Raw genomic sequence first — 18,251 nt, 5'->3', positions numbered from 1 at the left:
ACTTTTCAGTTCTGCAATCTGAAAAGCAGATGTGCAATGTGCCTGTGATCTTGTAGCGAGGCTGAGCAACTTGCCTGGCTTCACACAGTCAGTGTGTGTGTGTTTCAGAGGAAGACTTGAATCCAAATCGAATCAAAGAGAATTGCTTAGTTCTTTAAAAGGTAAGACCCACCAGTACATAGAGATCATGTTCAGGAACATGATGGGTACCCAGAGTGCCTGCTCTCAAATTATAGGATTGGTATCTGCTCTGCATTAGCCCAGAGAAATACCAACCAGAAACAGATTCCATGAGTATGTTACTCTCTTTTTAAAGTTGCACTTTTAGAATCTCCGATGTATTCACTTTATTTTGGGAAGATAAATACATCCCCCCCCCTGCCTAGAATTTTAATTTGACCCCATCTCCCAAGAGACCTCGCTCTCCTTGATTCTCACTGGTCCCTGACCTTCCTTTCATTGACTTTTCCATTTTTCTTTGCAGATGATGTGGAAACCTGCATACGATTTCCTCTACACTTGGGGAGCACATTATGGAGAAAGTTACCGGGACATGTTGCAAGATTTGCAACTGGCTTTGGATGGAATGAAAAACCCTGTGACCAAAGATTGGCGAGATTTAACTGGGGCCTTGATCTTGGTGAACAGCTTGGAAGTTTTGAGAGCAACATCCTTCCATGACTCAGAGGAAGGGTAGTGTTTGTTTGTTTGTTTGTTTTTGAGTCAGGAGTGAGTGAGTTAGATTATGCACAAATATTTGATTTATTCTTTCATGTTTTGGGGAAAATTCTTGTCTTTTGACAAGGACATGACAAATAAAACCATTTTAATGACTTGCTTTCAAATGAATGGATGGGTGTCTTGTTAGGAAAGAGTTTTCCCCTTTCATTCCAAATAAGAATGCCTAGAGACCCATTTTCCTTTTAAAAGAAAAAAATTCCTTTTTAATCTTCCTGCTGATAGCATGGAACCAGGTTGCATGGTTGACTGCATTGCCTCCATGTTGCAATCAGTGCTGAGATACACTGAATATTCATATCTGTGAACAATAAACATTTTAATATTGTGTTTTATTTATATGAAAAATGGCTTTGCATTAGAATGCAAAGTTTTAGGAGAACTTAAAATAGCTAAGCAAGGCTATCCATGTCCTGGAGCTTATAATTATCATCTATATCTTTATATAGCTCTCTATAAATAAAAGTAGGTAGATATACACAAATAAACTGATTCCTATATAGTTAAATTTAAGCATCCATGTTTATATAAATGGTTTATATATAAATATTGATTCATAAAGAATAAGTTTATATGCATATACATACATCTCTATGTGGTGTGTGTGTGTGTGCGTGTGTGTGTGTGTGTGTGTGTGTGTTTCTAAGGGCAGCTAGGTAGTTTAGTGGCTAGAATGCTGGTCTGGAGTCAGAAAGTCTCAACTTTGTGAGTTCAGTTGAGTTCAAATCTCATCCATTTTCTAGCTGTGTTACCCTAGTGAAGTCTATTTTCTTCAGTTATTGCTTCTATAAAATGAGCTAGAGAAGGAAATGATAAATCACATCTGTATTTTGCCAAGAAAACCCCAAATGGAATTGGATGAAACTGAAAATGACTGAACATCACCGAAAGATATAAAGGATTTGTATGACTGGTTAATATGTGTTGTCTACACCCATGTCTGTAACACATAGATGCAAATATCACACACACACATAACATACATAATTATTTATAAACAAATCCCCAAGATAGTACATACATGTGGATAATGGAACACATTTGTGCACATATATCTATGTGTGTAAATGTGTGTGTGCATGTACAGAAGTCTGGGTGTACTTTCACATGTGTATACACACAATCACCTACAAAGTATCAGCATCTCTCTGGGACTCCATTTCTTTACTCAAAAGAGTCTGCATTCAATGGCCCTGGGTTCCCTCCGTCTCTAGATCTAGGGTCTTCTTATTTTTTTTATCTCCTTCATCTGTCCTGTTAGTTCCCTTTGTGATCATTTTGGCAGTTCTTATCCCAGATTTCAAAGTGAGGAAATTAAGAATTCAGAGGTCAAGTATCTTATCCCTGTTTATACCTGTTTAGCTGTCAAGCATCAGAATGAAATTAAAATCTAAATTCTTCCGATTCCAAGCCAGTGTAACTTAACAATTATATGCATAGTTTTCCTCTTCATCCACTAGTAACACTCATCCTGTTAACGAAGGAAATGAATGGATTCTGGATGAATTCCTTCTTGCTCTTTGTGGTCTCAGCTTCCTTTTGTAGCCATTACTTACCATCATCTCTTTAATAATGGATTGCATTTTTTCCACCAAAAAATTGAAGTTAAGCTCCCTGGCTCATTGTTAGCAGACTCTATGCTATTCCCTTTTATGAAATTGGAACCTTTGACTTCCTCCAAACACATGATACCTTTTCCATTTTCCATGATATTGCAAATCCTCTTGAAGTGGCCCTTCCCACTAGTCCTCTCGGCACGGTGTCTCTAGCTTTTCAGACTGAGAGCACCCACATGAAACTTTTCACTTGTACTGGGGTGCTGGTGGAGACCTCCTGACCTCCAGCAAACATCCATCTCTATCATTATCCTATGACACATACATTTCATACTCTTAGCAGTTGACTATTTCTTCACAACAATCTTTAGTCCATCACAAACATTGCTTCAGTGCCTACTATGGACTAAGTACTGGGGATACAAAAAGAAAAGGAAAACAGGTATCGAAGGAAGGAAATTAGTAATGTCATTCCTTTGGAGTCTGCATTGGCTTTTGAATTTAATTTCAGACTTTAAGAAGTGTATTCATTTAAACCATTGTACTCCTAATGGGTGAAGAGTAATCATGGGAGTCAAATCAAGAATGACAAGCTAGAACCCATTGGAGGAGAGCCTTAAATGCCAAGATCATGATTAAGGTGATCAATTTGATGCACTGAATGACTTGAGAATGGAGGAGGCAGATTTGATGAGTAAGTGCAATAAAAATTCCAAGAAAGAATCATACAACTATTGAAATACAAATGTTAAAGTTGAAGGGAAGGCAGCAGCCATCTGGCCAGAGTATACATCAAAGCAAGCCTTGGGATAAAATATCTAATAAATTGGTCCAACCTCTGATTGAGGACCTTCAAGAGAACAACTATCACCTCTAAAGTCATCTCATTTTGTTTTTGCAAAGTAGTTCCTGACATCAAACTGCAAGTGATGTGGAAGAATGCCGAGGACTAATTTGACTGGTTTGCAACTTCTACACATTTCTACAAGAGCCCTATCTAGTCCTTCTGGGGCCAAACATAGCCAAGTTAATTCTACCCCAATGACAGTTCTTCGAACATTTGAACATAGCTGTTATACATCTTCCCCACCCCCTAGGCTCTTCTCCAGGGGGAAAAAGGCAACCAAAAAAACTCCCCAAAATAAACAAAGAACAAAAAACAAATAAACATGCCCAATTTCTTGATATTGGATATCATGGAATTAAGGCCCTCTCAATTCTGATTGGCCTTCTCTGGACATCTTCCAATTTTTCAATGTCCTTAAATTCTGGGGCTCAGAATATAACAATACTCCAGATAAGGTATGATCTGGGGATGGCATGGTACCGTGGGTCTATACTATCCTTATTCCTGGAAATTCTGAGACTTTTTTTCCTTCTTTTTTTTTCTTTTTGCAAGGCATTGGCATTAAGTGATTTGCCCAAGGTCACAAAGGTAATTATTAAGTATCTGAGGCTGAATTTGAACTCAGGTCCTCCTGACTCTAGGGCTGGTACTCTATCCACTGAGCCGCACAACTGCTCCACACAGCTGCCCCAGAAGTTCTGACACTCTCAATATACCTCAAAATCACATTAGATTTTTTTTTGGCAGTCATATCATACAGCTAAGTCTTAAGGAGTTTGAAATCTCCCTGGACCCTTTTCAGATTAACTGCTGTTCATTCTTGCCCCTTTCCATCTTGTATTTGTGAAGGTTTTTTAATATTCAAATGCTTTTATCTTCATTGAATTTCACTTATTAGATTCAGTCCAATTCTCTGACCTATCAGATTTCTTTGGGATACTGACACCCTCACCCACTCTATTAACTATCTCTCCTTGCTTCAGGTCATCTGTCAGTTCGATACCATACATGCTTTGCTCTAAGTCATTGATAATATTAAAGAGCAAATATACTGAATACTTCAATGTCATCCTGACATTGTTGTCACTGACCATTAATAACTGGTCTTTGAGTCTAATCATACAACTGGGTCTCCATCCATCTGACAGGTCTATTGATCTATTCTGTAAGAAGACCTTCAGATCCTTTGTCAAAATTGGACAAAATATAGATAAACTATATCCACAGATTTCACTTCCAGAACGTTCCTTTGGTATTATTTGTTCTTGAAGAAGCCAGGCTGGATCTTTTGGAATTCCTGTGTCCTGTTGTAGCCAGTCACTTCTAGAACTTCAAGAGCCAAGAATCAAAGCTCCTTGGTCTGTAGTTTGCAGACTGTTATTTTTCTTTCTGAAAATAGGGTCACCATTTGCCCTTCTCCATTCTTTCAGCACTTTCCCCATTCCCCTTGGCTTTCAAATATCACATACGGAGGTCCAGTCACCATATCTCCCATCTCTTTTGGAAGCTAAGTATGTAACTCATCTGATCCAAATGCCCTGAATTTCTCAAGGTAGTGTGTGGGTATGGGGAACAGTTCACTACCTCCTTACTTATTTTGGGCACCAAATTGCTGGATTTATTTTTGTTCAATCATTTCTAGTGAAAAAAGTCATTTCCTTTGCAGAGAAAACAAATAAATGAAGAAGAGAGGAGCTTCCTGACTGGTGATTTCCTTCCTCACCACAATTTCATAATAGCACTTGACCAAGGTTTATTTCTTTTATGTCTGGACTCACAGAGCTTCTTTTTTCCTCCTTGCCTGATGCCTGTATTCATTCCAGAATCTTCCCACACCCTTTCTCCTCAGCATCCAGCTATTTTGTTCCTATTTAGAACAAAAATTAGTACATAAGACATCATCTTGCTTGGTTACATTTGTATATGCAGCACTTACTTTAATATATGGAACAGATTAAGCACCTAATATGAATTCTAACACCTTCCTTCCTTTCTTCATTACTTTTCTTCCTTTTCTCATCTCTCTATATGCCTATTATCTACTATAAACCTGATGATACATCTATCTGTCTATCTATCACCTACCATCCATCCATCTATCCATCCATTTATCTATCTCTCTGTCTCTCTCTCTATCATCGATGTATTGTGATTTCAGTCACAGCCCCAAAATAGGTCCTAGCATTCTTTGATTCTCCTTTTACTCACAATATGATTAAGATGAAAACATAAACTTAGAAAATGGGAAAGTGGAAATGTGTGTCAAAGCCATAGCAGAGATAGATTTGACAAGGTTTGGTGTGAGAACTTGTGACAACAAAGTGACAAGGTAGAAAGTGTTCTAAATCCTGACTGGTGTCTGTGCAGTAGAAACTATTCTAGATCTGGAGTGTGATCTGTGCAGTAGAAAATATTCTGGATCTGGAATGCTATCCTAACTCTGACACTTTCTTCCTGTCTGACTTTAAGGAATTCTGTAAAAAAAATAGAGATTTGGACTCTACTAGTGATAAATCTATTATAAGAAGACTCACAGTTGACTTGAGAACTTTATAGAGAGATGCAGCTAGACTGTCCAGTGGATGGAAGGCTGGCCCTGAAGTCAGAAGGATTTGAGTTCACATCCAGTCTCAGACACTAGCTAGCTGTGTGACCCTGGGCTAGTCACCCTGAATGCCTCACATCCTGGACCATCTCCATTCATTCTTATTTATATCTGGCCACTGGACCCAGAAAGTGAGGCTGGGGACTTAGCATGGCCCCCTTCCCACTCAAATCATTCCCACTCAAAAAATTCATGATTTGCCATGGCATCACCTCCTTGATGTCATGGTCTTCTTTGAGAACAAAGGACAATCATCATCATCATCATTACCATCATCATCATCTATAGAGATGAAAAGCTTCACAGTAGTGGAATATGAGTCAGGTAGCATTTTGATTACTGGTCTTATGCTGACAAAGAGACACCATACGGTTTCTTAGAAATCAAATGGAGTAGAGGTTGGCAAATTATGACCTCCAAATCACATCCTGTACCACTACCAATTTTGGATACAAGTAAGAGTGTTTTTTTAATGTTATAAAAATATAATGAGTAGAGTATCAAATTCATACTACCAATGTGACTTATTTCCAGAAGATAATGTCAGCCTTGTCAATAATCTGTTTCAAAATTGACCCACTATCTCAGGGAAAATGGCTCAGCTGAATATGGGCTTTGTTCTTAGGTTCTGAATAAACCATGTCTGTTTGACTTAAAATTATATTTAAGAGTATTTTGGATGCTTTTAAGAAGCTTGTCCTCGGTGGGTGGGAAGTTGAAGAACAAAATACAGGATAAGAGCTTAAGAAAACTCTGTATAATTTGCCATATTTATATTTGGTGATAAAGGATGACTTGCCTTGGCAATTATACTCATGTGTTTGAGAACTGAATTTATTTTAGATGAAAGTGTTTTAAGGATGGGGCTGAGGGGAAGATTTGTGAACTTAGAACAAAAACAAGTGCTTTCCAGTAGAGATTTTGTTTTATTTTGAACATTCTTGAATCTTATTCACATTTCAGGAGACCCAGAAAATTCTGGGAAGGCTTTTGGACTTCACAGGATGGTAGGGTTTTTTTTTTCCTCTTTCTTACCCCAGGCTTCTGGATGTTAGAAGAAAAGCAATCTTTATATCTGGTTCAGGATATTGTGAAAACTAAAGCCATCTCAGGTTCCACAACATTGGATGTTGTAACTTTCTATGCTCAGGATGTTTATAGTGGTGAACAGCTCAGAAAAGGAGAAAAGCAGACCTGGGGTGGAGCTTATGGGAGTTTTGGTAATTCAGTTAAATATTCATCCATGACAAAGATCACTTTTAATCTCACAACAAATCCTCTCAGAGGAATTTTCAGCTCTAGCCAAATGAGTGTGTGGATCTTAGGCTCATAAACCCACTGACCACGTCGACTCCAGATTTTTATGCCTTATTCCTCATCTAAGGGATTTTCCTAAGCAGAATGGATTAACTCTGTATTTATGAATTACCTTGAGTGCTTTAGCTGTTTATTCCAAATCTAATTCAAAGGAATTAGAATGGCATTTCAACAGAGGTCTCAACATCACTACATACATTAAAACTGTCAGACAAAGCTCCTCTCAGCTCTGGGGGGATTTTTGAACTTTTCAACAATTTATGTGGGAATCAAAATGGGGTTTTCTTGGAGTATTTTCTTTGGATATTCTATATTTGGGATGCAAAGACTTCAGTTAAAGTTAGTAAAAAAGAGCCTTTCTAGAAACTCACTGAGTCATTTCTTAAATGAAAGTTACTGTAAGGACTTGGTCAGGTATACTCACTGTTCAAAGTCACTTTAGGGTACTATGGAGACATATGGAATAACTTAGAATTGCTGGAATTGAAAAGAATAAATTAGGATCATAGGATTTAGCCCTACAAGGGAGGAAGAGACTCTTGGGCTAATTCTCTCACTGAATAGAGGAGACTGTTTGCCTTTGAGGGAGGACATGGTTTACCCAAGGTCTCTCAAAAAGGAATGACAGAGCCAGATTTCAAAGCAAAGTTTTACAACCCAAATGCCAGGGCCCCTTCTGTTTGTATTGTTCTGCCTTTATCATCAGATATGTAATTCTATTGTATTGATTGTTCATCGAGTGTTTCTGAGAGTGCTGGCTCATGGGAGAGAGTAACACAGAAACATTTGGGAAGAGACAGGAGAAGAATGCAACATTTAAAATGATCTTTTTTATAGATTGGAAGAAAGTGTCAGAAAGAATCTAGGAGCTATGTAATTCATATTCCCATTTTTTAGATGTGGCAAATGAAGATCACAGTAGGGGAGGGATCTGCTTGTGTTCTTATATCTCACTATGCTCATGCTGATTTTGGCAAGGAGTGAACTGCCCTCCGATACACCTGGACTGGATTAGTGCAAAGCGTTTTTTTTTCTCTAGGCCAGACCAGTGATTTTATGGATGAAAAGAGCTAATAAAAGTCTCTCCTGATTCAGATAGGAAACTGTTCTGCCATTGATCTTAGAGACTTGTCTATAGAACTGAGAGTGTAGTGACTTCACCAAGGCCACCAATATGTCAGAGATGGGTTCTCAGTGATAAAGATCATAATAATAGATTATACTTACCATACTCCCTTACACATATACACACAAAAATACATAGACACATTCACACATATAGACATACTCACACACCTGTACATTCAAGTAAACACTCACATTCTCAAACACACACACACATACACATTCCTAGCAACTCCCCCTACTAAATGATAGCACTTTCATCCCTCTGCTCTCAGGAGAATCACTGACTGGTCTCCTCTTATAATGCACTCCCTTCTGATTCCCATCTTTTGACTTCCTTGGGGTCTCCACCAAAACCACACCTTTGGCAGCAGCCTGGCTTCATCTTGGTGCCTTTCCACTATGATTCGTTCCAATTTATCCTGTCTGGATCTTGTTTGGATGGCATGCCTTCCTAATTAGACCACGAGGTCCTTGAAAGGAGAGTCCAGGTTTTGCCTTTGTTTACATCCTTAGCAGGCAGATAAGGCCTGCCATATAGGAATAATAATAGCTATTATTTAAGGTTTTCAAAGTTCTCTATCATTACTATTATCCCTCACAGCAAATATGGCAAGTAAGTAAAATCAATTTTTCCATTTTTTAGATGAGGAAACTGAGGCAAATAGAGATTAAGTGGCTTTACCAGGGTCTCACAACTTGGAAGTGTCTGAGATCTGATTAGAATGTAGATTTTCCTAATTCCAAGCTGAGGGCTCTCCATTGAACTCTGCCAGGAATTCTCTCTATTGGATGCCCTTTCTCCTCTTTCCAATCCGCCCTTTGCCATATTGCTAGAATGATCTTCCTCCTCAAGTCAGTTTTCTGCTCTAAACTCTTCAATAGCTTCCTAGTGCCACCTGAAAGAGATTCCAAGTCCTCTGTTTTGTATCCTAAGTCCTCTCTTACCTTGTTAACCCCTACCTCCCACATATCACACAGGGGATTTTCTCAAGATAATCCTTTTCCTGGAGCAACCTAAGCTCTTTCCCATTGAAATCCTCATCATTTGGAGTATAATTCAAATATTATCTCCCCCTTCAAAAAGTCTTGCTATTTTCCCCAACTTAATAATGACCACCTCCTTTTCAGATCCCTTTCTTACATATTTTACTTAGTTTACCACGTTAGAAGGTATTTGGAACGTGTCGTGGGCTCCTACAAAAGACCAAAACAAGTGAAGCCCCGGATGATTCCCAATCTACTGGAGGAGAAAAATGCCAACAGCTGTGAGTAAGCAAGTACTAGGCAGGTTCAACTGGAGATAATTAGCAGGGGGCTAAGACTAGCATTGTGAGGGTGCTGGGAAAGGCTGAGATTTTACGTGCAACCTGAAGGGAGGCTGGGAGGCCAGGAGGCAAGAGGAAGAGATGCCCAGGAAAGATTCCTAGGGCAGAGAAATGGAACGGCAAGTCGGGCATTGGCACTTAAGTGGAAAGTTCAAGGAGGGGAGGAAAGTATAGGAAGACTAGAAAGGTAAGAAAAGACTGGGGTACAAAGAAACTGAAAGTCCAAGGAGAGCATTTTATATTGGTTCCTAGAGGCAATAGGAAACCACCATTATTTATTGGATAAAGGGCAATCGACCTATCATTTAGGAAGATCACTGTGACAGTTGAGTGGAGAATGGACTGAAATGGGTAGAAACTCAAGGAAAGCAGACCCCCCCCCCATTACAATAATCCAGGTGGGAGGTGGTGATGGCCTGCAAGGGAGGTGGGTAACAGAAGAGAGAAAGGCACCTATTCCCTAAATGCTGCAGAGGTGGAATCTGCAGACCTCTCATACCATTCTGAATCTAGGTATCCTTTGAATGTAGGCCATATACTCCAAATATGATCTTTTTCCTTTCTTATTTTAATTTTATTTTTACATATTATGTGTAAAGATAATTTTCAATATTTATATTTTGTAAGATTTTGACTTTGACTTTTTTATTTCCCTCTTTTACCTCCCCCCCTCCTTGAGTAATCTAATATAGGTTATATGTATATAATGATATTAAACATCTTTCCATATTAGTCATGTTGTGAAAGAAGAATAAGAACAAAAATAATGAAAAGTCATGAGAAGGCAAAAACAACCCCTTAAACAAATTTTTAAAAGTGAAAATAGCATGCTTTAATTCTTTTTCTGGATGTGAATGGTATTTTCTGTCACAAGTCTTTTAGAATTGATTTTGATCATTGTAGTGCTGAGAAGAGCTAAGGCTATCATGATTGATCATCACAAAGTGTTTCTGTTAATATGTAAAATGTTCTCCTGGGTCTGATCACTTCACTTAGTATCAGTCCATGTAAGTTTCCCCAGCTTTTTCTAAAATTCACCTGCTCATCATTTTCTTCAAAGCAATAGTTTCATATTAATATATGACAGTTTGTTCAGCTATTCCCTAATTGATGGGTATTGCTTCAATTTCTAATTCTTTAACACTTCAAAAAAGAACTGCTAAAAACCTTTTTGTACCTGTGGGACTTTTCCCTTTTTAATGCTCTCTTTGGAATACAGACCTAGTAATAGTGTTTTTGGATCAAAGGGTATGTGTAGCGTTATTGCCCTTTGGGCATAATTCCAAATTGCTTTCCAGAATGGTTGGATCAGTTTGTAACTTCCCCAACAGTGCAGTAGTGTCCCAGTTTTCTAACATCCCATCCAACAATGATTGTTGCTTTTTTCTCTTATTAACCAATCTGATAGGCATGAAGTAGAGCCTCAGTGGTTTTGATTTCCATTCTCTCATCAATAATGAGAGCATTTCATTTTTAATATGATTATGGACACTTTTAATTTCTTCATCTGAAAACTGCCTGTTCATATCTTTTGACCATTTATCAATTGGAGAATAACTTGTATTCTTATAAATTTGACTAAGTTCTCTAAATAGTTTAGAAATGAGTCCTTTATCAGAAACATGTTCTGCAAAAATTAGTCCCCAACTTTCTTCATTACTCTAATCTTGGTAACATTGGTTTTATTTGTACAAAGACTTTTTATTCATTTTAATATAATTGAATTGTCCATTTTGTAATTTTCAATGTTCTTTCTCTGTTTGATCATAAACTTCTCCCTTCTCCTTAGAATGACAGATAAACTATTTCTTGTTCTCCTAATTGGCCTATAGTACAACTTTTATGTTTAAATCATGTACCCATTTTGGCATCTTGGTACAGGGTATGAGATGTTGGTCTGTGCTGTATTATTTTCTAATTTTCCAAGCAGGTTTCTAAAGTAGTGAGTTCTTATCTCAGAAGCTGGAACCTTTAGATCTACCAAACAGTTTTGCTATAGTCATTTACTGCTATTTCTATTGTATCTAATTTCTTTCACCCATCCATCCCCAAACAGTTTTGATGACTGCCACTTTACAATCTAGTTTTAGATCTTGTTTGACTAGACCACCTTCCTCTGCATTTTTTCCCCATTAATTACCTTGATATTCTTGACCTTTTTCCACCATTTTTGTTAGCTCTATAAAATATTTTTTTAGTCTGGTTACTATGGCACTAAATGACGAATTTAATATTGGTAGAAATTTCATTTTTATTATATTAGCTCTGCTTACTCATGATTAACTGAAATTTTTCCAATTGTTTAGATCTGACTTTGTATGGAAAAGGTTTTTGTAATTGTGTTCATATAGTTTTGGGGTTTGTCTTGGCAGTTAGACTCCCAAATCCTTTGTTATGTTAAATGGAATTTCTCTTTCTAATTTCTGCTGCTAGGCTTTGTAGATAATATATAGAAATGCTGACTATGTGGCTTTATTTTATAATCTGCAACTTTGCTAAAGTTGTTAATTTTTTTCAAATTGTTTTTTTAGCTGATTTCTAAGTATTCTCATATCATTTACAAAGAGTGAAAGTTTTGTTTTCTCTTTGCAAATTCTAATTCCTTCAATTTCTTTTTCTTCTCTTATTGCTGATACATATTTCTAATATAATATTGTATAGTATTGATAACAGGCATCTTTACTTCACCCTGATCTTATTGAGGTTACTTCTAGCTTACTGTCATTATATATAATCCCTACTGATCATTTTAGATAGTTACTGTTTATCAATTTAGGGAAAACAGCATTCATTCCTATATTTTCTAGTGTTTTTAATAGGAATGGATTCTGCAATTTTGTCAAAAGCTTTCCAGGATCTACTAACATAAATATATCTTATCTGTTAGTTTTTCTATGGGAATGATCTGTTATGATGATTCTTTCCCTAATATTGAACCATCCCTACATTCCTGGCATAAATCCTAACTGATCATAATACATTATCTGAGTGATAAATTGTTCAAATATCTTTGCTAATGTTTTATTTAAACTTTTTGCATCAATATTCATTAGGAAAAAAATGGTCTATAATATATTTTGTTTTGTCTTTTCCTGTTATAGTGTTATTTGGTAGAATTTCTTCTTTACCTATTTCTTCAAATAGTTTTAGTAGAATTGGAGTGAATTATTCTCTAAATGTTTGGTTGGATTAATTTGTATGACCCTGGAATTATTTCTTAGAGAGTTCATTGATGAGTTCTTCAATTTATTTTTTTTAAATGGGGCTACTAAAGTATTTTATTTACTCTTCTGCTAATCTGGACAATTTATATTTTTGTAAATGTTCATCCTTTTCACTTAGATTCTCAGATTTATTGGCATACAGTTTGACAAAATAGCTTTGAATTCTACTTTAATTTCCTTTTCATCGGTGATAAGTTTGCCTTTTTCATTTTTGATACTGATAATTTGGTTTGCTTGCTTTTTTAAATAAGTTTAATCAAAAGTTCATGTATTTTCCCCATAAAATCAATTTAGTTTTATTTATTAGTTCAATGGTGTTCTGACTTTTAATTTTATTATTTCTCCTTTGATTTTCAGAATTTCTAATTTGGTATTGGGGATTTTTAATTTGTTCTTTTGCTAGGTTTTTTAGTGGCATGCCCAGTTAATGGATCTCCTCTTTATTTTATTCATGAAAGCATTTAGAGATGTAACATTTCCCCTAATAACTGCTTTGACTGTATCCCACAAATATTGGTATGTTGTCTCATTTTTGTCATTCTGTTGATAAATTATTAATTATTTCTATTACTTGCTGCTTGATTCATTCATTCTTTAAAATTAGATTATTTAGTTTCCAATTAATTTTTAGTGTCTCTCTCTCTCTCTCTCTCCATGGTCCTTTATTGCATCATGATCTGAATATGATGCTTTCTGCATTGCATTTGTGAGGTTTTTATGCTCTAATACATGGTCAATTTTTATATAGGTGATATATACCAGTAAGAAAAATATATTTGTATTTGCATTTAATTTTTTCCAGAGATTTAGCATATGTAACTTTTCTAAATTTCTATTCATCTCATTAACTTTCTTCATGTTTATTTTGTGGTTAGATTTATCTAGTTTTGAGAGAGGGAGGTTGAAGTCCCCCACTAATATAATTTTGTCATCTATGTCTTCCTGTGTATCCTCAAAGAAGTTGCATACTACACCACTTGCTGCATCCAAGTTTAGTACTGATATCACTTCTTTGTCTATATTACCTTTTAGGAAGATGAGGTTTCCTTCCTTATCCCTTTTAAAGACATCTATTTTTGCTTTTGCTTTGTCTGAGATCCGGATTGCTACCCCTGCTGTTTTTATAATACACTCTGCTCCAGCCTTTACATTTGTTCTATTTTTATCTGTAAACAATATATTGCAGGATTCTGGGTTTTAATCCACTCTGCTATCAACTTCCTTTTTATGGGAAAGCTAATTCTATTCACATTTACAATTATGATTATTACCTCTGTATTATCTCTTGCCCCCTTTTGCACTTTTCTCTCTCCTTTTATTCTAGCCCTTTTCACCAGTGTTTTGCTTCTCCTTCAATATGCTCTCCCATCTATCAGTCCCTTCTTCCATTTTTCTTCCTCTTTTCCCCTGTAGAGTAAGATAAATTTATAAACCTAAGTGGATGTATATTTTATTCCTCATTTGAGTCAAATCCGAAGAGGGCAAGATTCAAGCAATTCTCACCCCTCCCCTTTTCTTCTACTAGAAAAGGTCCTTTGTGCCTATTTATGTATTTAATCTATTTGGCCTTTCCCTTTCCTGTTTGCCCAGTACAATCCTTCCCCCCCATTCTTAATTTTTTTATATCATCACACCAAAATCAACTTATATCTATACCCTCTCTCTAAATATATTCATTCTGATGATACAGTTTTCAAGAGTTACAAGAATGATCTTTCTGTGTACAGATGTAAACAGTTTAATCATATTGTATAACATTTTTTCTCCTTTCCCTTTTTAACTTCTTATGCATGTCTTTAGTCTTTGTAGATCAAATTTCCTGGTCTTTTCATAAGGAAAGTTTAAAAGCTCCCTATTTTTTGAATGTCCATCTTTTTTGGAATGTCAATCTGTTTTACCCTCTGGTTCTAGGATATCAAGGTAGCTTTCCCTGGTGATTTCTTGAAAGATGTTTTTCAGGTTCTTCTTTTGATCAAGACTTTCAGGTAGACAGATAATTCTTAAATTATCTTTTCTGGATCTATTGTTCTGATTATTTTGCATTTTTTTCAATTAAAAAATTGCTTGACTGATTCTTGATGTCTCCTAAAGTTATTAGCTTCAATTTGTCCAATTCTAATTTTTAAGGAATCATTTTCTTCAGTTAGCTCTTGGCTTTCCTTTTTCACTTGACTAATGGCATTTTAATGCAATTATTTTCTTTTTTTCCATTTGCTCAATTTTAATTCTTAGAGAGTTGTTCACTTATTCCATGTTTTTGAAGATGTGTATTCTTTTTTCCATTGGTTAAATTCTGTTTTTTTAAAGTTGTTTACTTTTCCCATTTGACCAATTGTGTTTTTGAAGGAAATGTTTTCTGTCGTCACCGTTTGTGTTCTCTTCTCCGTGCTATTGACTCTCTCGCGCATGGGTCTCATTCCTTTCCCCAATTTTTCTACTTAATTTTTTAAAATCCTTCTTGGGTTCTTCCAAGAGGACATTTTGGGCTTGAAACTAAATCATATTGCTCTCCAGGGCTTCCCATGGAGGCTTTTTACTCACTGTCCTCTTCTGGAAGTGCTATTGTGATTTTCTTTCATATTAGCTTTCTATGGTCAGGGGTATTTTGTTTCTTACTCATCTTTTTGAATAGTTCTAGGTTTTTAATGTAATACTCCACTCCTGGGATTCAGAGGGCAGTGTCTCAAGTTTTCTGTGCTGGGAACAGAGACCTGCTCACAGATTTTCTGGTTTGGGGTCTCAGGTGTTATGAGCTTCTCCACTGTGATGGGGTTGCCTAGCCTAGTTATGCCAGTTGCTCAGGGGTTTGAGGACTCCACGTTTGCCTTCTGCACTGAGGCTGAAGGTTTCCTACCTGGTCTACTATGCTTCTGCCCTGTCAACCTAGACTCGGGGGCCTCTCGCTTCCTTCCCTCACACCTGCCTATGCTAGACCATGTTCCCCCTACATCCTAGTGAGACAGAACATTCCTGAAGTCCTTCCAAGATAACATAATTTGCCCACTTTTGTGGGTTCTGTCACTACAGAAGCCATATAGAGGCTTGATTAATGTTATTTCTGCAGCAAGATTGGGAAAAGTGCAGGGAAGTTCCTGTCTTCTCTCCATCATCTTGGCTCCTTCCTTATAATATCTTTTCAAAAACATAAAAACATATAAGTATTTGCCCAGAATTTATATCTACTGTAAACTTTACTTTTGTTTTACATAAATTTGACTTGGAAATAAATATAATCAGTGATGTTAATAATATTAGCACAATATACAACAGTCTCCCACCCACCCACCCACCCTTGAATTCTCACCCCAACCTTACCTTGGCAATGAGGCAGAAGAATTAATTAAATCTTCCAAACACAGCTATATATATGAGCCTTGAGTTTTGATAATAGTATAGTCAATGATATATTAGGTTTGTTTTTTTTAATTTGAAATTTGATTTAACTTTTCAGTTAGAAATTTGTCCTATATTATTGCTATTTCATGGGAATACTCCCAGTACTAAAGAGTAAAATTATATTCAAAGACCAATGAAGACAAAAATAGGGTATATTACTAATGACCAAATGTTTTCAAGAAACAACATAAAATTTGTCTAAGTAATAAAGGACTGGGAAAGGGAAAGAATCAACATGTAAAGAGATACAGAAATCATGTATAGACAACTCATTTTATTATAATGTTAAGAACCCCAAAAGTTACTCATAGTAATCAGCTACTGAGGATTTATATGAGAGTGTGATCAGAAATCCTCAGACTAATAAAATGTAGAAGTATTTCCATTTTGGGAGAACCTTACTGAATAGATCTCAACTTCACTGAAGTCTGTGCATCTTAGCATGAAAAATAGGAAGTGCCTCTCCTCATCCCCAATTTTAATAAGATTGAAGGCAATATTTGTTAGAAACCTTTGATGTTCCAAGTTGAGATTTTGTCACTTTAGGCCTCCGTTATTCTCTTGCTCACAGGTCAGTTAGAAAACATGGACCATTTTGTTCTTCTATAAATTAGAGTGGTAATGCAATGCCCTTCTGTCAAGAAATGAGACAGATGACAATGAAGCAACTCTACCTATTGACCTCACCCTGTGATGTATTTGTCCTCTTCAAGAATGAAGGATGCACAACAATAAATTAAGGATATTTAATGCTACAAGTTTATGATTTCTGTACATCTTTAACAACTGATATCCTTTATGTACCAGGGATTGTGGTTAATCCACTTTAAAAAACAACAGCAATAAACAAATTTAATGTGTCTTGAATGTTCCCAAGTTGAGATGAATTTTGTTGAACCTTTTATATCTAGAAAAGTGAGTAATGTCTGAGAAAGAACTATTATTTTTATTAGAAGTTTATGAAAAAAATATCATTGATTATTGTGTCTACAGCATGGTACTTTTAATGAGTGAAATGTTTCCAATTTATTAATTAGTGAAATATATCCTAAGGAAATAAAAGACTAGTAACAAGAAGGAGAACAAGACCAAGAATTTGCTCCAGGGCATCAAAAATTGGAGAGAGGGCTTAGACATTTAACAATCAACTTGAGCAATGCTTCACCATGAAAGATATTAGTCACCAAATTCCTGGTTATAAACTTCACTTTTTGTTCAATTAAATGTCATAATTTGTTGCTTTATGATTTTTGTATTATATTTTTAAAAAGTTGATTTGAGGTTTGGCTCAGGCTATCTGTACCATATGCCAAATTTTGTAGGTAAGAATCTAATGTAAATTATAGGAAATATTTATTATTTATGATATTATAATAAAAGATCATTTGGAGAATTAACTACTATTTACCTAATACTCTAAAAGACCTCTGAAACTGATATAATAATAATATGTTCCATTTCTAGAGTTCTCTTAGGTATATGAGAACGTTCCTCCTTGTAAGGTAGGTAGGGTCATGATCATTACTACCCCAGCTGTATACTGTGTGAGAGGCTAGCATTGTCTCTTCTGTTCTCTGGGTTTCAGTTTCTATTTCTATAAAATTCAGGGCATGGATTGCACAAGTAGATAAAGTGGACTCAAAGTTACCTTGGGAGCTAGGAAGAATTGAGTTCAAATCCTGCTTCTGGCATCTCTTAGATCTGTGACTTGGAGGTCTGTCAGTAAAAATATCTGAAGCTCAGTTTCTTCCTCTGAGTGTAGTTGGATTGGATGATCTAAAAATTCCTCCATCTCTAACTCTCTGTTGCTGCCAAAGTGTTATGAATCCTTTTGTCTTTTACATTAGTGATGACCTAATCCATCACCTCAATAGAATTATCCCCTGGTAAAATAGTTAAGACAAACAATGAAGGCAAACTACTCAGTAGAGTGATGACTTCTCCCACTATGTAGCATTCCCTGTCCCCCACTTCTCTACTCTACTCTTCCATAGGAAAGATCAAAGATGTACAACTGCTTGAAGGGATCTTAGAGGCCATTTGGTCAATCACCTCATTTTATTTTATTTTCTCCAGTGATAAATGACAGACTTTAGTCAATCTTCTTTTTAAATT

At 36.1% G+C, this 18,251-nt stretch overlaps 1 protein-coding gene across 3 annotated transcripts in view; it reads left to right on the top strand.

The window, feature by feature from the left end:
• Positions 1–18,251, top strand: part of MACC1 (MET transcriptional regulator MACC1) — a 125,420-nt gene that overhangs the window by 87,194 nt on the left and 19,975 nt on the right. For all 3 annotated transcript variants that reach the window (XM_074195444.1, XM_074195445.1, XM_074195446.1), the window contains one exon: positions 485–693. In XM_074195444.1, coding sequence (XP_074051545.1) covers positions 485–693 — 209 coding nt within the window. The remainder of the gene's footprint in view (positions 1–484; positions 694–18,251) is intronic.

This window comes from Macrotis lagotis, chromosome 7 (genome assembly GCF_037893015.1).
Source record: "Macrotis lagotis isolate mMagLag1 chromosome 7, bilby.v1.9.chrom.fasta, whole genome shotgun sequence".
In the NCBI taxonomy this organism is placed as follows: Eukaryota; Metazoa; Chordata; class Mammalia; order Peramelemorphia; family Peramelidae; genus Macrotis; species Macrotis lagotis.
This window is presented reverse-complemented; position numbering and strand designations above follow the sequence as displayed.